The sequence below is a fragment of the Pseudophryne corroboree genome, chromosome 12 (assembly GCF_028390025.1).
Source record: "Pseudophryne corroboree isolate aPseCor3 chromosome 12, aPseCor3.hap2, whole genome shotgun sequence".
NCBI lineage: Eukaryota > Metazoa > Chordata > Amphibia > Anura > Myobatrachidae > Pseudophryne > Pseudophryne corroboree.
Window position 1 is genome coordinate 176,978,561 of NC_086455.1, and position 23,806 is coordinate 177,002,366.

Genomic DNA, 23,806 nt, shown 5'->3' on the forward strand with positions numbered 1-23,806 from the left:
TCCACCCGGGAGAGTGGGGACTTCATCCAGAAGTCTTCCAAATGATTGTACACCAGTGGGAACGGCCACAGGTGGACATGATGGCGTCCCGCCTCAACAAAAAGCTAAAAAAATATTGCGCCAGGTCAAGGGACCCTCAGGCGATAGCTGTGGACGCTCTAGTGACACCGTGGGTGAACCAGACGGTTTATGTGTTCCCTCCTCTGCCTCTCATACCCAAGGTACTGAGAATAATAAGAAGGAGAGGAGTAAGAACTATACTTGTGGTTCCGGATTGGCCAAGAAGAGCTTGGTACCCAGAACTTCAAGAAATGATCTCAGAGGACCCATGGCCTCTGCCGCTCAGACAGGACCTGCTGCAGCAGGGGCCCTGTCTGTTCCAAGACTTACTGCGGCTGCGTTTGACGGCATGGCGGTTGAACGCCGGATCCTGAAGGAAAAGGGCATTCCGGAGGAAGTCATCCCTACGCTGATTAAAGCTAGGAAGGAGGTGACCGCAAACCATTATCACCGCATATGGCGAAAATATGTTGCGTGGTGTGAGGCCAGAAGGGCCCCAACGGAGGAATTTCAGCTGGGTCGATTTCTGCACTTCCTACAGTCAGGGGTGACTATGGGCCTAAAATTGGGTTCCATTAAGGTCTGTCGATTTTCTTCCAAAAAGAACTGGCTTCACTGCCTGAAGTTCAGACGTTTGTTAAAGGAGTGCTGCATATTCAGCCCCCTTTTGTGCCTCCAGTGGCACCTTGGGATCTCAACGTGGTGTTGAATTTCCTTAAGTCACATTGGTTTGAGCCACTTAAAACCGTGGAACTAAAATATCTCACTTGGAAAGTGGTCATGCTGTTGGCCTTGGCTTCGGCCAGGCGTGTGTCAGAATTGGCGGCTTTGTCATGTAAAAGCCCTTATCTGATTTTCCATATGGATAGGGCGGAATTGAGGACTCGTCCCCAATTTCTTCCTAAGGTGGTATCAGCTTTTCATTTGAACCAACCTATTGTGGTGCCTGCGGCTAATAAGGACTTGGAGGATTCCAAGTTGCTGGACGTAGTCAGGGCCCTGAAAATCTATGTTTCCAGGACGGCTGGAGTCAGGAAAACTGACTCGCTATTTATCCTGTATGCGCCCAACAAGCTGGGTGCTCCTGCTTCAAAGCAGTCTATTGCTCGCTGGATCTGTAGTACGATTCAACTTGCACATTCTGCGGCTGGACTGCCGCATCCTAAATCTGTAAAAGCCCATTCCACGAGGAAAGTGGGCTCTTCTTGGGCGGCTGCCCGAGGGGTCTCGGCTTTACAACTTTGCCGAGCTGCTACTTGGTCGGGTTCAAACACATTTGCTAAATTCTACAAGTTTGATACCCTGGCTGAGGAGGACCTTGAGTTTGCTCATTCGGTGCTGCAGAGTCATCCGCACTCTCCCGCCCGGTTGGGAGCTTTGGTATAATCCCCATGGTCCTTACGGAGTTCCCAGCATCCACTAGGACGTCAAAGAAAATAAGATTTTACTCGCCGGTAAATCTATTTCTCGTAGTCCGTAGTGGATGCTGGGCGCCCATCCCAAGTGCGGATTGTCTGCAATACTTGTATATAGTTATTGCCTAACTAAAGGGTTATTGTTATGAGCCATCTGTTCGTGAGGCTCAGTTGTTATTCATACTGTTAACTGGATATAGTATCACGAGGGGTACGGTGTGATTGGTGTGGCTGGTATGAGTCTTACCCGGGATTCCAAAAATCCTTTCCTTATTGTGTCAGCTCTTCCGGGCACAGTTTCCTAACTGAGGTCTGGTGGAGGGGCATAGAGGGAGGAGCCAGTGCACACCGGGTAGTCCTAAATCTTTCTTAGTTGTGCCCAGTCTCCTGCGGAGCCGCTATTCCCATGGTCCTTACGGAGTTCCCAGCATCCACTACGGACTACGAGAAATAGATTTACCGGTGAGTAAAATCTTATTATCTAATCGCTCTCTCTGTGTTCCCCTCTCTGGTGTCTCTGCTGCATGTGACACTGTGACCTCTCCTCTTACAGACACTACCTCCCTAGGTCCTCAGGGCACTGTCCTATCCTGGTCTCATCCTACTTATCTAATCGCTCTCTCTGTGTTCCCCTCTCTGGTGTCTCTGCTGCATGTGACACTGTGACCTCTCCTCATACAGACACTACATCCCTAGGTCCTCAGGACACTGTCCTATCCTGGTCTCATCCTACTTATCTAATCGCTCTCTCAGTGTACCCCTCCCTGGTATCTCTGCTGCATGTGACACTGTGACCTCTCCTCATACAGACACTACATCCCTAGATCCTCAGGACACTGTCCTATCCTGGGTCTCATCCTACTTATCTAATCCCTCTCTGTGTTCCCCTCTCTGGGTCTCTGCTGCATGTGACACTGTGACCTCTCCTCATACAGACACTACATCCCTAGGTCCTCAGGACACTGTCCTATCCTGGGTCTCATCCTACTTATCTAATCCCTCTCTCAGTGTTCCGCTCTCTGGTGTCTCTGCTGCATGTGACACTGTGACCTCTCCTCATACAGACACTACATCATTAGGTCCTCAGGGCACTGTCCTATCCTGGTCTCATCCTACTTATCTAATCGCTCTCTCTGTGTTCCCCTCTCTGGTGTCTCTGCTGCATGGGACACTGTGACCTCTCCTCATACAGACACTACTTCCTTAGGTCCTCAGGACACTGTCCTATCCTGGTCTCATCCTACTTATCTAATCGCTCTCTGTGTTCCCCTCTCTGGTGTCTCTGCTGCATGTGACACTGTGACCTCTCATATAGATACTACATCCCTAGGTCCTCAGGACACTGTCCTATCCTGGTCTCATCCTACTTATCTAATTGCTCTCTCAGTGTTCCTCTCTCTGGTGTCTCTGCTGCATGTGACACTGTGACCTCTCCTCATACAGACACTACACCCCTAGGTCCTCAGGACACTGTCCTATCCTGGGTCTCATCCTACTTATCTAATCGCTCTCTCTGTGTTCCCCTCTCTGGTGTCTCTGCTGCATGTGACACTGTGACCTCTCCTCATACAGACACTACTTCCCTAGGTCCTCAGGACACTATCCTATCCTGGTCTCATCCTACTTATCTAATCGCTCTCTGTGTTCCCCTCTCTGGTGTCTCTGCTGCATGTGACACTGTGACCTCTCCTCATACAGACACTACATCCCTAGGTCCTGAGGTCACTGTCCTATCCTGGTCTCATCCTACTTATCTAATCGCTCTTTCTGTGTTCCCCTCTCTGGTGTTTCTGCTGCATGTGACACTGTGACCTCTCCTAATACAGACACTACATCCCTAGGTCCTCAGGACACTATCCTATCCTGGTCTCATCCTACTTATCTAATCGCTCTCAGTGTTCCCCTCTCTGGTGTCTCTGCTGCATGTGACACTGTGACCTCTCCTCATACAGACACTACATCCCTACGTCCTCAGGACACTGTCCTATCCTGGGTCTCATCCTACTTATCTAATCTCTCTTAGTGTTCCCCTCTCTAGGTCTCTGCTGCATGTGACACTGTGACCTCTCCTCATACAGACACTACATCCCTAGGTCCTCAGGACACTGTCCTATCCTGGGTCTCATCCTACTTATCTAATCGCTTTCTGTGTTCTCTCTGGTGTCTCTGCTGCATGTGACACTGTGACCTCTCCTCATACAGACACTACATCCCTAGGTCCTCAGGACACTGTCCTATCCTGGTCTCATCCTACTTATCTAATCGCTCTCTCAGTGTTCCCCTCTCTGGTGTCTCTGCTGCATGTGACACTGTGACCTCTCCTCATACAGACACTACATCCCTAGGTCCTCAGCACACTGTCCTATCCTGGGTCTCATCCTACTTATCTAATCGTTCTCTCTGTGTTCTCCTCCCTGGTGTCTCTGCTGCATGTGACACTGTGACCTCTCCTCATACAGACACTACATCCCTAGGTCCTCAGGACACTGTCCTATCCTGGTCTCATCCTACTTATCTAATCGCTCTCTCAGTGTTCCCCTCTCTGGTGTCTCTGCTGCATGTGACACTGTGACCTCTCCTCATACAGACACTACATCCCTAGGTCCTCAGGACACTGTCCTATCCTGGGTCTCATCCTACTTATCTAATCGTTCTCTCTGTGTTCCCCTCTCTGGTGTCTCTGCTGCATGTGACACTGTGACCTCTCCTCATACAGACACTACATCCCTAGGTCCTCAGGACACTGTCCTATCCTGGTCTCATCCTACTTATCTAATCGCTCTCTCAGTGTTCCCCTCTCTGGTGTCTCTGCTGCATGTGACACTGTGACCTCTCCTCATACAGACACTACATCCCTAGGTCCTCAGGACACTGTCCTATCCTGGGTCTCATCCTACTTATCTAATCGCTCTCTCAGTGTTCCCCTCTCTATGTCTCTGCTGCATGTGACACTGTGACCTCTCCTCATACAGACACTACATCCCTAGGTCCTCAGGACACTGTCCTATCCTGGGTCTCATCCTACTTATCTAATCGCACTCTCAGTGTTCCCTCTCTGTGTCTCTGCTGCATGTGACACTGTGACCTCTCCTCATACAGACACTACATCGCTAGGTCCTCAGGTCACTGTCCTATCCTGGTCTCATCCTACTTATCTAATCACTCTCAGTGTTCCCCTCTCTGGTGTCTCTGCTGCATGTGACACTGTGACCTCTCATACAGACACTACGCCCCTAGGTCCTCAGGACACTGTCCTATCCTGGTCTCATCCTACTTATCTAATCGCTCTCTCAGTGTTCCCCTCTCTGGTGTCTCTGCTGCATGTGACACTGTGACCTCTCATACAGACACTACGCCCCTAGGTCCTCAGGACACTGTCCTATCCTGGTCTCATCCTACTTATCTAATCGCTCTCTCAGTGTTCCCCTCTCTGGTGTCTCTGCTGCATGTGACACTGTGACCTCTCCTCATACAGACACTACATCCCTAGGTACTCAGGACACTGTCCTATCCTGGTCTCATACTACTTATCTAATCGCGCTCTCTGTGTTCCCCTCTCTGTGTCTCTGCTGCATGTGACACTGTGACCTCTCCTCATACAGACACTACATCGCTAGGTCCTCAGGTCACTGTCCTATCCTGGTCTCATCCTACTTATCTAATCACTCTCAGTGTTCCCCTCTCTGGTGTCTCTGCTGCATGTGACACTGTGACCTCTCATACAGACACTACGCCCCTAGGTCCTCAGGACACTGTCCTATCCTGGTCTCATCCTACTTATCTAATCGCTCTCTCAGTGTTCCCCTCTCTGGTGTCTCTGCTGCATGTGACACTGTGACCTCTCATACAGACACTACGCCCCTAGGTCCTCAGGACACTGTCCTATCCTGGTCTCATCCTACTTATCTAATCGCTCTCTCAGTGTTCCCCTCTCTGGTGTCTCTGCTGCATGTGACACTGTGAACTCTCATGCAGACACTACATCCCTAGGTCCTCAGGACACTGTCCTATCCTGGTCTCATCCTACTTATCTAATCGCTCTCTCAGTGTTCCCCTCTCTGGTGTCTCTGTTGCATGTGACACTGTGACCTCTCCTCATACAGACACTACATCCCTAGGTCCTCAGGACACTGTCCTATCCTGGTCTCATCCTACTTATCTAATCACTCTCAGTGTTCCCCTCTCTGGTGTCTCTGCTGCATGTGACACTGTGACCTCTCCTCATGCAGACGCTACATCCCTAGGTCCTCAGGACACTGTCCTATCCTGGTCTCATCCTACTTATCTAATCGCTCTCTGTGTTCCCCTCTCTGGTGTCTCTGCTGCATGTGACACTGTGACCTCTCCTCATGCAGACACTACATCCCTAGGTCCTCAGGACACTGTCCTATCCTGGTCTCATCCTACTTATCTAATCGCTCTCTGTGTTCCCCTCTCTGTGTCTCTGCTGCATGTGACACTGTGACCTCTCCTCATGCAGACACTACATCCCTAGGTCCTCAGGACACTGTCCTATCTAGCGCAGAGACAGAATCCTGCGGACAGACTTTCCGCATGACACCGGCCGCAGTGCTCGTGCCCGCTCCCGCGTCCTGGCACATGAGTAGATGGATGCAGATCTTGCAGAAGTAAGTCAGGTCTGCGTCCATCTCTCAATAACCCCCAGAGCACCTAATACCAGTATGTATGTGTAGTGACACTAAATACCGAATCATTCAAAACAGAAATCAGGTAAAACCCAGAGAATATATTGGTCGGTTCCGTATAGAAAGTCCTTGATTCCACTTGTGAACTCTCTGATCGATCATAGTATATGACCGCTGATACGCCTTAGTGTTTCCTCAGCTATTCTGTATGAGTGTAATAAATCACACATATACGTCAATGTCTGTATTCCTTAGTGCCAAACCGCAAGTAGTTCTGTGTGTAGAGTCCTGTGCAGTGTCTCTACAACGTGTACACCAGCACCCTGGTATCAGTCACAGTGCTGCCCTACAGGTGTACCTATCCACTGTGCCGGTGTCTGTCGCGGCACTGACTGCTATAGTGCTCCTGTGTCACAGTGCTGCCCTACAGGCGTACCTATCCATTGTGCCAGTGTCTGTCCCGGCACTGACTGCTATAGTGGACCTGTGTCACAGTGCTGCCCTACAGACGTACCTATCCACTGTGTCGGTGTCTGTCCCGGCACTGACTGCTATAGTGGTCCTGTGTCACAGTGCTGCCCTACAGGCGTACCTATCCACTGTGCCGGTGTCTGTCCCGGCACTGACTGCTATAGTGCTCCTGTGTCACAGTGCTGCCCTACAGGCGTACCTATCCACTGTGCCGGTGTCTGTCCCGGCACTGACTGCTATAGTGCTCCTGTGTCACAGTGCTGCCCTACAGGCGTACCTATCCACTGTGCCGGTGTCTGTCCCGGCACTGACTGCTATAGTGCTCCTGTGTCACAGTGCTGCCCTACAGGCGTACCTATCCACGGTGCCGGTGTCTGTCCCGGCAGTGACTGCTATAGTGCTCCTGTGTCACAGTGCTGCCCTACAGACGCACCTATCCACTGTGCCAGTGTCTGTCCCGGCACTGACTGCTATAGTGCTCCTGTGTCACAGTGCTGCCCTACAGGCGTACCTATCCACTGTGCCGGTGTCTGTCCCGGCACTGACTGCTATAGAGCTCCTGTGTCACAGTGCTGCCCTACAGGCGTACCTATCCACTGTGCCGGTGTCTGTCCCGGCACTGACAGCTATAGTGCTCCTGTGTCACAGTGCTGCCCTACAGGCGTACCTATCCACTGTGCCAGTGTCTGTCCCGGCACTGACTGCTATAGTGGTCCTGTGTCACAGTGCTGCCCTACAGGCGTACCTATCCACTGTGCTGGTGTCTGTCCCGGCACTGACTGCTATAGTGCTCCTGTGTCACAGTGCTGCCCTACAGACGTACCTATCCACTGTGCTGGTGTCTGTCCCGGCACTGACTGCTATAGTGCTCTTGTGTCACAGTGCTGCCCTACAGGCGTACCTATCCACTGTGCTGGTGTCTGTCCCGGCACTGACTGCTATAGTGCTCCTGTGTCACAGTGCTGCCCTACAGACGTACCTATCCACTGTGTCAGTGTCTGTCCCGGCAGTGACTGCTATAGTGCTCCTGTGTCACAGTGCTGCCCTACAGGCGTACCTATCCACTGTGCCAGTGTCTGTCCCGGCACTGACTGCTATAGTGGTCCTGTGTCACAGTGCTGCCCTACAGGCGTACCTATCCACTGTGCCGGTGTCTGTCCCGGCACTGACTGCTATAGTGGTCCTGTGTCACAGTGCTGCCTTACAGACGTACCTATCCACTGTGCCAGTGTCTGTCCCGGCACTGACTGCTATAGTGCTCCTGTGTCACACTGCTGCCCTACAGACGTACCTATCCACTGTGCCGGTGTCTGTCCCGGCACTGACTGCTATAGTGGTCCTGTGTCACAGTGCTGCCCTACAGGCGTACCTATCCACTGTGCCGGTGTCTGTCCCGGCACTGACTGCTATAGTGCTCCTGTGTCACAGTGCTGCCCTACAGGCGTACCTATCCACTGTGCCGGTGTCTGTCCCGGCACTGACTGCTATAGTGCTCCTGTGTCACAGTGCTGCCCTACAGGCGTACCTATCCACTGTGCCAGTGTCTGTCCCGGCACTGACTGCTATAGTGGTCCTGTGTCACAGTGCTGCCCTACAGGCGTACCTATCCACTGTGCCGGTGTCTGTCCCGGCAGTGACTGCTATAGTGCTCCTGTGTCACAGTGCTGCCCTACAGGCGTATCTATCCACTGTGCCGGTGTCTGTCCTGGCACTGACTGCTATAGTGCTCCTGTGTCACAGTGCTGCCCTACAGACGTACCTATCCACTGTGCCGGTGTCTGTCCTGGCACTGACTGCTATAGTGCTCCTGTGTCACAGTGCTGCCCTACAGGTGTACCTATCCACTGTGCTGGTGTCTGTCCCGGCAGTGACTGCTATAGTGCTCCTGTGTCACAGTGCTGCCCTACAGACGTACCTATCCACTGTGTCGGTGTCTGTCCCGGCAGTGACTGCTATAGTGCTCCTGTGTCACAGTGCTGCCCTACAGGCGTACCTATCCACTGTGCCAGTGTCTGTCCCGGCACTGACTGCTATAGTGGTCCTGTGTCACAGTGCTGCCCTACAGGCGTACCTATCCACTGTGCCGGTGTCTGTCCCGGCAGTGACTGCTATAGTGCTCCTGTGTCACAGTGCTGCCCTACAGGCGTATCTATCCACTGTGCCGGTGTCTGTCCTGGCACTGACTGCTATAGTGCTCCTGTGTCACAGTGCTGCCCTACAGACGTACCTATCCACTGTGCCGGTGTCTGTCCTGGCACTGACTGCTATAGTGGTCCTGTGTCACAGTGCTGCCCTACAGGTGTACCTATCCACTGTGCTGGTGTCTGTCCCGGCACTGACTGCTATAGTGCTCCTGTGTCACAGTGCTGCCCTACAGACGTACCTATCCACTGTGTCGGTGTCTGTCCCGGCAGTGACTGCTATAGTGCTCCTGTGTCACAGTGCTGCCCTACAGGCGTACCTATCCACTATGCCGGTGTCTGTCCCGGCACTGACTGCTATAGTGGTCCTGTGTCACAGTGCTGCCCTACAGGCGTACCTATCCACTGTGTCGGTGTCTGTCCCGGCACTGACTGCTATAGTGGTCCTGTGTCACAGTGCTGCCCTACAGGCGTACCTATCCACTGTGTCGGTGTCTGTCCCGGCACTGACTGCTATAGTGGTCCTGTGTCACAGTGCTGCCCTACAGGCGTACCTATCCACTGTGCCGGTGTCTGTCCCGGCACTGACTGCTATAGTGGTCCTGTGTCACAGTGCTGCCCTACAGACGTACCTATCCACTGTGCCGGTGTCTGTCCTGGCACTGACTGCTATAGTGCTCCTGTGTCACACTGCTGCCCTACAGACGTACCTATCCACTGTGCCGGTGTCTGTCCCGGCACTGACTGCTATAGTGGTCCTGTGTCACAGTGCTGCCCTACAGGCGTACCTATCCACTGTGCCGGTGTCTGTCCCGACGCTGACTGCTATAGTGGTCCTGTGTCACAGTGCTGCCCTACAGACGTACCTATCCACTGTGCCGGTGTCTGTCCCGGCACTGACTGCTATAGTGGTCCTGTGTCACAGTGCTGCCCTACAGGCGTACCTATCCACTGTGTCGGTGTCTGTCCCGGCACTGACTGCTATAGTGGTCCTGTGTCACAGTGCTGCCCTACAGGCGTACCTATCCACTGTGTCGGTGTCTGTCACGGCACTGACTGCTATAGTGGTCCTGTGTCACAGTGCTGCCCTACAGGCGTACCTATCCACTGTGCCGGTGTCTGTCCCGGCACTGACTGCTATAGTGGTCCTGTGTCACAGTGCTGCCCTACAGACGTACCTATCCACTGTGCCGGTGTCTGTCCTGGCACTGACTGCTATAGTGCTCCTGTGTCACACTGCTGCCCTACAGACGTACATATCCACTGTGCCGGTGTCTGTCCCGGCACTGACTGCTATAGTGGTCCTGTGTCACAGTGCTGCCCTACAGGCGTACCTATCCACTGTGCCGGTGTCTGTCCCGACGCTGACTGCTATAGTGGTCCTGTGTCACAGTGCTGCCCTACAGACGTACCTATCCACTGTGCCGGTGTCTGTCCCGGCACTGACTGCTATAGTGGTCCTGTGTCACAGTGCTGCCCTACAGGCGTACCTATCCACTGTGTCAGTGTCTGTCCCGGCACTGACTGCTATAGTGCTCCTGTGTCACACTGCTGCCCTACAGGCGTACCTATCCACTGTGCCGGTGTCTGTCCCGGCACTGACTGCTATAGTGGTCCTGTGTCACAGTGCTGCCCTACAGACGTACCTATCCACTGTGCCGGTGTCTGTCCCGGCACTGACTGCTATAGTGCTCCTGTGTCACACTGCTGCCCTACAGACGTACCTATCCACTGTGCCGGTGTCTGTCCCGGCACTGACTGCTATAGTGGTCCTGTGTCACAGTGCTGCCCTACAGGCGTACCTATCCACTGTGCCAGTGTCTGTCCCGGCACTGACTGCTATAGTGGTCCTGTGTCACAGTGCTGCCCTACAGGCGTACCTATCCACTGTGCCGGTGTCTGTCCCGGCACTGACTGCTATAGTGGTCCTGTGTCACAGTGCTGCCTTACAGACGTACCTATCCACTGTGCCAGTGTCTGTCCCGGCACTGACTGCTATAGTGCTCCTGTGTCACAGTGCTGCCCTACAGACGTACCTATCCACTGTGTCAGTGTCTGTCCCGGCAGTGACTGCTATAGTGCTCCTGTGTCACAGTGCTGCCCTACAGGCGTACCTATCCACTGTGCCAGTGTCTGTCCCGGCACTGACTGCTATAGTGGTCCTGTGTCACAGTGCTGCCCTACAGACGTACCTATCCACTGTGCCGGTGTCTGTCCCGGCACTGACTGCTATAGTGGTCCTGTGTCACAGTGCTGCCCTACAGGCGTACCTATCCACTGTGCCGGTGTCTGTCCCGGCACTGACTGCTATAGTGCTCCTGTGTCACAGTGCTGCCCTACAGGCGTACCTATCCACTGTGCCGGTGTCTGTCCCGGCACTGACTGCTATAGTGCTCCTGTGTCACAGTGCTGCCCTACAGGCGTACCTATCCACTGTGCCAGTGTCTGTCCCGGCACTGACTGCTATAGTGGTCCTGTGTCACAGTGCTGCCCTACAGGCGTACCTATCCACTGTGCCGGTGTCTGTCCCGGCAGTGACTGCTATAGTGCTCCTGTGTCACAGTGCTGCCCTACAGGCGTATCTATCCACTGTGCCGGTGTCTGTCCTGGCACTGACTGCTATAGTGCTCCTGTGTCACAGTGCTGCCCTACAGACGTACCTATCCACTGTGCCGGTGTCTGTCCTGGCACTGACTGCTATAGTGCTCCTGTGTCACAGTGCTGCCCTACAGGTGTACCTATCCACTGTGCTGGTGTCTGTCCCGGCAGTGACTGCTATAGTGCTCCTGTGTCACAGTGCTGCCCTACAGACGTACCTATCCACTGTGTCGGTGTCTGTCCCGGCAGTGACTGCTATAGTGCTCCTGTGTCACAGTGCTGCCCTACAGGCGTACCTATCCACTGTGCCAGTGTCTGTCCCGGCACTGACTGCTATAGTGGTCCTGTGTCACAGTGCTGCCCTACAGGCGTACCTATCCACTGTGTCGGTGTCTGTCCCGGCACTGACTGCTATAGTGGTCCTGTGTCACAGTGCTGCCCTACAGGCGTACCTATCCACTGTGTCGGTGTCTGTCCCGGCACTGACTGCTATAGTGGTCCTGTGTCACAGTGCTGCCCTACAGGCGTACCTATCCACTGTGCCGGTGTCTGTCCCGGCACTGACTGCTATAGTGGTCCTGTGTCACAGTGCTGCCCTACAGACGTACCTATCCACTGTGCCGGTGTCTGTCCTGGCACTGACTGCTATAGTGCTCCTGTGTCACACTGCTGCCCTACAGACGTACCTATCCACTGTGCCGGTGTCTGTCCCGGCACTGACTGCTATAGTGGTCCTGTGTCACAGTGCTGCCCTACAGGCGTACCTATCCACTGTGCCGGTGTCTGTCCCGACGCTGACTGCTATAGTGGTCCTGTGTCACAGTGCTGCCCTACAGACGTACCTATCCACTGTGCCGGTGTCTGTCCCGGCACTGACTGCTATAGTGGTCCTGTGTCACAGTGCTGCCCTACAGGCGTACCTATCCACTGTGTCGGTGTCTGTCCCGGCACTGACTGGTATAGTGGTCCTGTGTCACAGTGCTGCCCTACAGGCGTACCTATCCACTGTGTCGGTGTCTGTCACGGCACTGACTGCTATAGTGGTCCTGTGTCACAGTGCTGCCCTACAGGCGTACCTATCCACTGTGCCGGTGTCTGTCCCGGCACTGACTGCTATAGTGGTCCTGTGTCACAGTGCTGCCCTACAGACGTACCTATCCACTGTGCCGGTGTCTGTCCTGGCACTGACTGCTATAGTGCTCCTGTGTCACACTGCTGCCCTACAGACGTACATATCCACTGTGCCGGTGTCTGTCCCGGCACTGACTGCTATAGTGGTCCTGTGTCACAGTGCTGCCCTACAGGCGTACCTATCCACTGTGCCGGTGTCTGTCCCGACGCTGACTGCTATAGTGGTCCTGTGTCACAGTGCTGCCCTACAGACGTACCTATCCACTGTGCCGGTGTCTGTCCCGGCACTGACTGCTATAGTGGTCCTGTGTCACAGTGCTGCCCTACAGGCGTACCTATCCACTGTGTCAGTGTCTGTCCCGGCACTGACTGCTATAGTGCTCCTGTGTCACACTGCTGCCCTACAGGCGTACCTATCCACTGTGCCGGTGTCTGTCCCGGCACTGACTGCTATAGTGGTCCTGTGTCTCACAGTGCTGCCCTACAGACGTACCTATCCACTGTGCCGGTGTCTGTCCCGGCACTGACTGCTATAGTGCTCCTGTGTCACACTGCTGCCCTACAGGCGTACCTATCCACTGTGCCGGTGTCTGTCCCGGCACTGACTGCTATAGTGGTCCTGTGTCACAGTGCTGCCCTACAGACGTACCTATCCACTGTGCCGGTGTCTGTCCCGGCAGTGACTGCTATAGTGCTCCTGTGTCACAGTGCTGCCCTACAGGCGTACCTATCCACTGTGCCGGTGTCTGTCCCGGCACTGACTGCTATAGTGGTCCTGTGTCACAGTGCTGCCCTACAGATGTACCTATCCACTGTGTCGGTGTCTGTCCCGGCACTGACTGCTATAGTGCTCCTGTGTCACAGTGCTGCCCTACAGGCGTACCTATCCACTGTGCCAGTGTCTGTCCTGGCACTGACTGCTATAGTGCTCCTGTGTCACAGTGCTGCCCTACAGACGTATCTATCCACTGTGTCGGTGTCTGTCCCGGCACTGACTGCTATAGTGGTCCTGTGTCACAGTGCTGCCCTACAGACGTATCTATCCACTGTGCCGGTGTCTGTCCTGGCACTGACTGCTATAGTGCTCCTGTGTCACACTGCTGCCCTACAGACGTACCTATCCACTGTGCCGGTGTCTGTCCTGGCACTGACTGCTATAGTGCTCCTGTGTCACAATGCTGCCCTACAGGCGTACCTATCCACTGTGCCGGTGTCTGTCCTGGCACTGACTGCTATAGTGGTCCTGTGTCACAGTGCTGCCCTACAGGCGTACCTATCCACTGTGCCGGTGTCTGTCCTGGCACTGACTGCTATAGTGCTCCTGTGTCACAGTGCTGCCCTACAGACGTACCTATCCACTGTGCCGGTGTCTGTCCCGGCACTGACTGCTATAGTGGTCCTGTGTCACAGTGCTGCCCTACAGGCGTACCTATCCACTGTGCCGGTGTCTGTCCTGGCAGTGACTGCTATAGTGCTCCTGTGTCACAGTGCTGCCCTACAGGCGTACCTATACACTGTGCCGGTGTCTGTCCCGACGCTGACTGCTATAGTGCTCCTGTGTCACACTGCTGCCCTACAGGTATACCTATCCACTGTGTCGATGTCTGTCCCTGCACTGACTGCTATAGTGCTCCTGTGTCACAGTGCTGCCCTACAGACGTACCTATCCACTGTGTCGGTGTCTGTCCCAGCACTGACTGCTATAGTGGTCCTGTGTCACAGTGCTGCCCTACAGACGTATCTATCCACTGTGTCGGTGTCTGTCTCGGCACTGACTGCTATAGTGGTCCTGTGTCACAGTGCTGCCCTACAGGCGTACCTATCCACTGTGTCGGTGTCTGTCCCGACGCTGACTGCTATAGTGCTCCTGTGTCACACTGCTGCCCTACAGGCGTACCTATCCACTGTGCCGGTGTCTGTCCCGACGCTGACTGCTATAGTGGTCCTGTGTCACAGTGCTGCCCTACAGGCGTACCTATCCACTGTGCTGGTGTCTGTCCCGGCGCTGACTGCTATAGTGCTCCTGTGTCACAGTGCTGCCCTACAGGCGTACCTATCCACTGTGCCGGTGTCTGTCCCGACGCTGACTGCTATAGCGGTCCTGTGTCACAGTGCTGCCCTACAGACGTACCTATCCACTGTGCCGGTGTCTGTCCCGGCACTGACTGCTATAGTGGTCCTGTGTCACAGTGCTGCCCTACAGGCGTACCTATCCACTGTGTCGGTGTCTGTCCCGACGCTGACTGCTACAGTGCTCCTGTGTCACACTGCTGCCCTACAGGCGTACCTATCCACTGTGCTGGTGTCTGTCCCGGCAGTGACTGCTATAGTGCTCCTGTGTCACAGTGCTGCCCTACAGGCGTACCTATCCACTGTGCCGGTGTCTGTCCCGGCAGTGACTGCTATAGTGCTCCTGTGTCACAGTGCTGCCCTACAGGCGTACCTATCCACTGTGCCAATGTCTTTCCTGGCACTGACTGCTATAGTGCTCCTGTGTCACAGTGCTGCCCTACAGGCGTACCTATCCACTGTGCCAGTGTCTGTCCCGGCACTGACTGCTATAGTGCTCCTGTGTCACAGTGCTGCCCTACAGGTGTACCTATCCACTGTGCCGGTGTCTGTCCCGACGCTGACTGCTATAGTGGTCCTGTGTCACAGTGCTGCCCTATAGGCGTACCTATCCACTGTGCCGGTGTCTGTGTCGGCGCTGACTGCTATTGTGCTACTTTGTCTGTTGTTGTTGTTGCGGCAGTCTCCGATCCTCGTTCTTAGTGTCGGTCGCATTGCAGTATGGCAGCGGCGTTAGTCCCGTTCTGCTATGAGGTTGTGCTGTAGTACACTGTCCCCAGTGATATATTCTGTGAGATAAAGACTCGTTACCTGTGTGTGTGTGTGTGTGTGTGTGTGTGTGTGTGTGTGTGTACCTTCCATCCACCGTTCTTCTGCGTCTCACTCCTCTTGCTGTGTTATCCGCTGTAATTCCGGATGAGTGACGTCTGCTGGAAGACTTCCCGACTTAGGGGAAAGTTTACAAAGCAGTGATAAGAGCGGAGAAGTGAGCCAGTGGAGAAGTTGCCCATGACAACCAATCAGCACTGAAGTTACATCTATAATTTGCATACTATAAAGTTATACAGAGCTGCTGATTGGTTGATGGGGCCACTTCTCCACTGGCTCACTTCTCCGCTCTTATCACTGCTTAGTAAATGTCCCCCTTTGTGGGTTATTCAGGTTTGTTAGAGTAAGCAAAAGTATATACAGTATGTGATAACTGCGAGGTCTATATGAGGCAGAATTTGCTGCTGAAGAATAACAAGGTTATCACCCTTACATATAGAAACATAGAATGTGACGGCAGATAAGAACCACTCGCCCCATCTAGTCTGCCACTTTTTTTTTTACCATATTTTTTACCTCAAACCCTATTTGATCCTTATGTCTGTGTAAGGATATCCTTATGTCTATCCCAAGCATGTTTACATTGCTCTACTGCTCCACCTCTGATGGTAGGCTATTCCACTTGTCCACTACCCTTTTTGTGAAGTCATTTCTGCTGCGGGGTACACTGGGCTCCACAAGGATTAACTTCGGGGTGTAGAATAGGATCTTGATCCAAGGCACCAACAGGCTCAAAGCTCTGACTGTTTCCAAGATGCACAGCGCCGCCTCCTCTATAACCTTGCCTCCGTGCACAGGAGCTCAGTTTGTAAGTTGGTGCCATGCAGTTAGCAGGCATACAACAGGGGGGCTGCTCCTGCAGCCCTAAGAAAAAAGCGGGCCTGGGCTGACCGTCAGCCTGCTTCCAAAACTGACAAGCCTGCCGCATGACGGGGCGGGCCTCCCCCTGGGGGATCCCAGGGTGGGGTGCCGGCTTCTAGGTTTTGCCCAGGAATGGTTGAAGACCACTTCAGATGCCTGGGTAAGGGAAGTCGTCACTCGAGGTTATGCCGTATCCTTCAAGAAACGTCCCCCTCGATTTTGCCTGACAGACGTCCCTTTGGACCTGGTGAAGGTAAACACTCTTCATTCAGTAGTACAATCCCTCCTGACCACAGGAGTGGTAGTACAGGTGCCTCTGGCTCGGAGAGGCAAGGGATACTATCACCGCTGTTTCTAGTCCCGAAACCGAACAGGTCCTCGCAGCCCATTCTCAATCTCAAGTCTTTGAACAAGTATGTGAGGGTCTCCAAGTTTCGTATGGAAACTCTACGCTCTATTATTCTGGCCTTGGAGCCTGGTGACTATATGGTCTCCCTGGACATACAGGATGCCTACCTGCATATTCCTATTGCAATGTCACATCAGCAGTACCTGAGGTTTGCGGTGGGCAACCTTCATTACCAATTTCGGACGTTACTTTTTGGTTTGACAACGGCTCCGCGAGTTTTCACCAAAGTAATAGTAACATAGTATCTGAGGTTGAAAAAAGACAATTGTCCATCGAGTTCAACCTATTTGTGGTCTCCTATGCATGATGATTTGACTAAAATTTCTGACTGATGCTGCTGTCAGCCGTTGCATTTTATCCCTATTTATAGTAACTATAATGCATGACTATGCACCATACCCCTGGATATCCTTATCCATTAGGAATTTATCTAACCCATTCTTAAAGGTGTTGACAGATTCCGCCATTACAACTCCCTCGGGCAGGGAATTCCAAACACGTATTGTCCTTACCGTGAAAAAGCCTTTACGCCGTATTGTGCGGAATCTCCTCTCCTCTAACCTGAGCGAGTGTCCACGAGTCCTCTGTGTTGATCTAACCAAAAACAGGTCCCGCGCAAGCTCTGTGTATTGTCCCCTTATATATTTGTAGATGTTGATCATATCCCCTCTTAGTCTCCGCTTTTCCAATGTAAACATGCCTAGTCTTTCAAGCCTTTCCTTGTATTCCATCGTCTCCATGCCCTTAATTAGTTTGGTCGCCCTCCTCTGTACCTTTTCAAGCTCCAGGATATCCTTTTTGTAGTACGGTGCCCAGAATTGTACACAGTATTCAAGGTGTGGCGGTAATGACGGCTGTACTCCGCCGTCAAGGGGTCAGGATCCTGCCGTACTTGGACGATTTGTTGATCCTGGCAAATTCCCCTGAAATTCTCCTGCGTCATCTAGATCTGACGGTCCAGTTCATGAAAGCCCACGGGTGGCAAGTCAACTGGAAGAAATATTCCCTGGTTCCTGCTCGGAGCATGGTGCACCTGGGAGCGTTATTGGACACTCACAACCAGCGGTTGTTCTTGTCTCAGGAGAAAGTCCTGAAGCTTCAGGACAGGATTCGATGCTTCCTATCTCGTCCGCAAGTGTCGATACATTTGGCAGTACAAGTGCTAGGTCTCATGGTGTCGGCTTTCGACATGGTGGAGTATGCTCAATTCCATTCTCGCCCTCTGCAGAAGTTAATTCTTGCCAAGTGGGACGGCCTACCTCACCGGATCAGATCTCAAATGATCTACTTGTCTCCGGAGGTCCACCTGTCACTGAGCTGGTGGCTTCAGGACCATCGATTGAGCAGGGGTTGTCCCTTCTGGATATCCAACTGGGTCCCGCTGACGACGGATGCCAGTCTGAAAGGTTGGGGCGCGGTGTTGGAACAACACTCCCTTCAGGGTCGGTGGACCGAGGAGGAGTCTCTACTCCCGATAAACATTCTGCAACTGCGGGCTGTGTTCAATGCACTGAACCTGGCCCAGCATTTGATACAGAACAGACCTGTTCAAGTACAATCGGACAACGCCACCATGGTGGCGTACATCAATCATCAAGGCAGCACTCAAAGCCGCATGGCAATGAGGTAAGTATCACGGATTCTTCAGTGGGCAGAACGGCATCTGCCGGCCATATCCGCAGTGTTCATTCTGGGGGTCCTAAACTGGGAAGCGGACTTTGTCAGTCGTCAGGACGTACACGCTGAAGAGTGTACTCTAATGTATTAATAGAATAGCAGAGACCTAGGCGCTTCAGTACAGGTGTGTAGTGTTAAATTGTTGTGAGTGACACTCCTTAGCTCTTTTAAGAGTAGCTGCTCATAATACAGAATTAGTGTAAGGTGTACACATAAAAACAAAGATAAGTAGTGGAGAAAATAAGCGCTTGGGAGTGCAACAACAAGTTTTAAAAGGGGTAAAAAATGTCTGGTGGGTATGATTAAAACCAAGAACACTTATCTGGTTTTTACAAGAGTTTCCAACGATTGTTGATCATTTGAGATTAACATGTAAAGACAAAACATAACAGAGCATAGTGTGTACCGTTCTCACAAATAAATGTCATTTAGCAATAAAGGGCAATGAATTAGGGAACATGCTTATTCCCAGTTGTACATATTTGATAGCCCAGACATTTTAAAGGTAAACAAATTCACAATTTAATATAAAAGACGTACAAATGGCTACACTAAAAACGTACAAGATAGAAAAGTATTTTGAGGCTTATCTGTCCATCTAAAAAGGACTCCGCAGCAGACTGTCCCGATACATATAAAATAGCCAGAATACATGCGTACAGGAATTTAAAAGTTCAATCGCTTATCTGTCCATAAGAGGAATTTCAGCAGCAGAATAGTCCCAACGTGTTTAGTCCGTTCAAAAGCCTGGACTTTTTCAAGGGGAAGTCCAGGCTTTTGAACGGACGAAATGCAGGCTGTTAATGCGCTTATGATGTCAATGTCCATAGAATGAAATGAGGAAATGGCGGCATCTCCCTTTGTTAGACTCTCTGTGCATCTATGAAGCTAGTCTCATACCGTTTTGTGCAGTCTAGTAACGGCAGCCTCGCCTCCTCCGCTGCCCAGGGTCAGACTGTTGTCTACTGTTTGTACATGTCGGTCAAAACTCTGATAAGTTATGAACAAGTGCTTTCACATACGTGCCCAACCGGTAGACAACAACCTGAACCGAGCCTTCGATCTGCATCTGTGGACAACCTTATTGGGATCCCACACATATTGCCGTTCTGCAGTGGGGGCAGTCAGGCCGGAGCCCCTGGTGTAACTTAACCAGCCTCACTCAGATCCCTCCAGAAGAAGAGGGGAGATTGTTGTTACTAGACTGCACAAAACCGTATGAGACCGGCTTCAAAGGTGCACAAATAGATTCTTACAAAGCAGGACGCCGCTATTTCGTATTTTGTGTCTGGAAGTGTTGTACGGGCTATGTCGGGCGAGATCTTCCGGCAAACATCGTCACTCACCCGGACTTACAGCGGACAACACAGCAAGAGGAGTGAGGTACAGAAGAATGGTGCATCCCTGTGCTAGGTACACACACACCACATAGGTAACAAGTGCTTATCCCACAGAATATATCATTGGGGACTCACACCAACACTGTGTGCTACAGCGCAACTTCATAGCTCATCTTCCTCGCCAGACGCAGTACGTCCACCTCCCCTCTCCTACACTGGCTCTCCTTCAGAATCCAATTAAAGCTTCTCACACTCACCTACAAAGCCCTCACCCACTCCTCTCCCATTTACATCTCTGTCCTTATCTCCCTTTACTCTCCCACCCATCCTCTTCACTCCACTAATACACGCCGACTCTCCTGTCTTCTGATTACTTCCTCTCACTCTTACCTCCAAGATTTCTCACGTGCTGCTCCATTTCTCTGGAATTCTCTCCCTCATCCCCTCAGACTATCTACAAAACTGAAATTTTTGATAAAGATGTGAAAGGACACACTATTACCTCTGTGTTTTGTATTTTGTTTCCACAAATTTTGATAATCATTCTTGAAGTGTAATGCATTACTTTTATTTACAATGTAATAATGTTCTTGCCGTGGTGCCCATTGAGGAGAATAGGTGTTATACCCAGAAAAGATCATGAAGTTCCTCTTATTCATTGTTATGTTTTTGCCAAACAGGTGGAAGGATTTTCGGTGGGCTGTGAATTCTCCCCAGATGGATCTCTCATTGTAACAGGAAGCTCAGAAGGGACCATTTACTTCTACAGCTACCATTCATCAAAGATCATCCGCTCTCTTCCCGGCGATGGGAGTGCGTGCGTCAGCGTCACTTACCATCCGGTTCTGCCATCACTGCTGGCGGCATCTTATTGGGACGGGCAGATCCGGATCTGGCAATGATTGCTTCTGTCTAGCTTTGCCGCAGGTGACCCTGTAGTGTTGTGAGAGAGAGAGAGGCTGTGGCTGTATAGGAACCCATAGCCTGGAAATGCCTCTAAGGATCCTGGCTAAACCCAGTCAGCGTGATGCAACATGGCCGCTGATTTCCCACTTTGGAGAGCGCAGAGTTTCTATCACCCATTGCAGAAGCTGCTGAATGCTATATATACTCTGTGGCTCGGATTTACTATATCTCTGCGCTGAGGAGAACGGCTGCGAGACTTCATATATAAAAGCTTGTGCAGGAGCCGGCATTGCTGAGTGTACAAAGTCCCTCCATTTTCTATGCGTACATATATGTTGCCCAGTGGCGATTAGACATTATGGAGTGAAATCCCAGTCAGACGACGGGAATGGGGGAGTAATGCCGACGTGACGCTCCTTACCTTGATATTGTTCTGCAGCTTTACACATTTACAATAATTCATATTAAAGGTAAAATCTGCGCACTTAGACCATTGTACTGTCACAGGGCTTCCCATCTGTCAGGTAGATTGTAGGGGTTTGTATGTATCGGTAAAATGGACCCCACAAGCTAAGTTACCGACTATAATATAAAACCAACAAACCCAAGGCGTTGGCCTAGGAATGAGTAATACAGACTGAGATGAAGTAAGAGGCCGCCAACCAATAACTACACACGACAGAATAACAGCGCTGCATTCAGAAATACATTAACGCATGAATAATGGGGGTCATTCCAACCTGATCGCACGCTAGGTTTTTTTCACTGCAGTGCGATCATGTCAAAACTCGGCAAAACTGCGCATGCACCGCAATGCGCAGGCGCGTTGTAGGGGTACAAAGAGGATCATTGCTGAGCGATGGATTTAACGAAGAATCCATTCGCACAGTCGATCGCAAGGAGATTGACAGGAGGAGGGCATTTGTGGGTGTCAACTGACCGTTTTCTAGGAGTGTTTGGAAAAAACGCAGGCGTGTCCAAGCCTAAGTAAGTGGTACAGAGTTACATAAGAAATAGTTACAGACACATAAGAAAATAGATACAGCCAGTATACATCACCCTTAGCTCAGAGGACAATCATCACCATTTAGAATCCGCAACACTGAGCTTCCTGGGTAAGGGAAAGTACTTATATACTGTGTATTGGAGAAGGCACACATCTGGGGCTGGGTCTTCTGCTATTGGTCCAGGAGAGGGAGGTTTCTCATTCATTGTGTGTTATTGGTCAATTCGAACACTGGGCGATACCTAATCTTGTGATGTTATTACAGTTGTTTACCTTCTGGGCTCCCACCTAAAGGCCAGTTCAAACCGACCACAGTATCATTCAGGAATATACATGAATCCGGTATCGCTAAAAACTTGTTGCCGCAATATGTGACAATATCCTCGCAACCACCGAATTATTACTTATGTGACCCTGAATAATTTGATCCCACACACGGTGTCTTTACATGGTGTCATGGTGTCCTTGATATTTAATGGAACAATACATATACAGATGGGTCCACATTTATCTTGACCTTTAATAGGATTAATTGAGACTGGCCAATCGGACTTAATCCCCTGCTGTAATGACTTAATCCCCTGCTGTAATGACTTAATCCCCTGATGTATTGTTCTCTGTATTGTATTGCAATTGAGAACAATAGATGAAGGGTTTATGCTAATAAGTCATGTTGTGACTAGGCACAGAAAACTACTCAAGATAACGGTGGATACATCTGTACATAATACATATGACATATCACTATTAGTATAACTTCATGGTCACCTGGAATCTGCATGCCCTTATGCCAGAAGTTCTCAAACTCGGTCCTCAGGACCCCACACAGTGCATGTTTTGCAGGTAATACAGCAGGTGCACAGGTGTATTAATTACTCACTGACACATTTTTAAAGGTCCACATGTGGAGCTCATTATTTCAATTGTTATTCTGTGAGGAGACCTGCAAAACATGCACTGTGTGGGGTCCTGAGGACCGAGTTTGAGAACCTGTGCCTTATGCTATTGTATAGTATCTGACTTCTTGTTTGTTAGAGACAATGACAACAATTGAGGTAAACAATGGTATTTACACATTCAATCAATCAAAGGTCCATCTTCCATGGACACAATGCCTGCCTGAACAAGACAATCTGATATGTTTAAGACACTGTTTGATTTGTATTCCTGGATGTTCCACATTTGAGTGTCTGTAAGAAATATTTGCCATTTTGAGTACAATATGATATTTATTAACAAATGCATCCTCTGATAGCATGCGCATCGTAGATGCATCCATTAATAAATGCCATAGCGCAGCCCAAATATCGAAATATGTCATTTGACTTCGACACCCAGGTCGAGCAAAATAAGGGTTAAGCATGTGTCATACCTGGGTCGTTGTGCAGTGTGAATGCCTCTAACCCGGGCCTCAGGAAAAGGTGCTGATTGGCTGTGTCCCCAGTCCCTCCTTTTATTCCTTTGAAACTATCAGTGTGAGCCAGAAAAGTCCATTATAAATCACATCACAGTTTTTAACATGGGTGACCTGGGTTCAGTGTGAAAGGCACCAACCCGGGAATAACCGGGTCGACACTGTAATGTGAAATGGCCTGAGGCTGTTTGAACCTGGGTTTGTGATGTGAAAGCGGAACCAGCTTACCAATACCCCTTTCACACCGCACAAATAACCCGGTATCGACCCGGCATATTATCCGGGTTGAATACCGGGTCAGTGTCTGCGTAAACGGGCTCCCGGGTCGATGCGTCCCGGGACCCGTTTACTACAGCCGGGAGAGGTGTCGCGGAGATGATCTCATCTCCCAGCTCCGCCCCCCGCTGCTATGGCAACCCGCCCAGAATATTGCCGGGTCAGGGAAGCCTGCAGCAGCTGCCAATGCCGGGTCCCACCCGGGAGGGACCCGTTTCCAATTCCTGGGTGGGATCCGACATTGGCGGTGTGAAAGGGGTATAATACTTCATTCACATCGCATACCCAGGTCAGTAACGGCTTTTGAACCTGGGTCTGACCCGGGTCCGAGCAGCCTCCCTTTCACATTGCAGTTTTATCCCAGGTTATTCCCGGGTTGGTGCCTTTCACACTGAACCTGGGTCACCCATGTTAAACACTGTGATGTGATTTCTAATGGACTTTTCTGGCTCACACTGATAAATAAAAGGAGGGGCTGGGACTGCAGACACACAGCCAATCAGCACCTTTTCCTGAGCAGCGACCCGGCTCCGACCCTTCTTTTAACCCGAGTTGAA

At 51.4% G+C, this 23,806-nt stretch overlaps 1 protein-coding gene across 7 annotated transcripts in view; it reads left to right on the forward strand.

Moving 5' to 3' along the window:
- WDR25 (WD repeat domain 25) overlaps positions 1-23,806 on the forward strand; it is a 249,990-nt gene that overhangs the window by 157,125 nt on the left and 69,059 nt on the right. For 6 of the 7 annotated variants that reach the window (XM_063948642.1, XM_063948646.1, XM_063948641.1 and 3 more), the window contains one exon: positions 20,328-22,864. In XM_063948642.1, the coding sequence (XP_063804712.1) occupies positions 20,328-20,549 (222 nt within the window). In that variant the 3' untranslated portion in view covers positions 20,550-22,864. Of the gene's footprint in view, positions 1-20,327; positions 22,865-23,806 lie in introns of those variants that run through there. The other variant, XR_010190534.1, reaches the window with a different exon arrangement.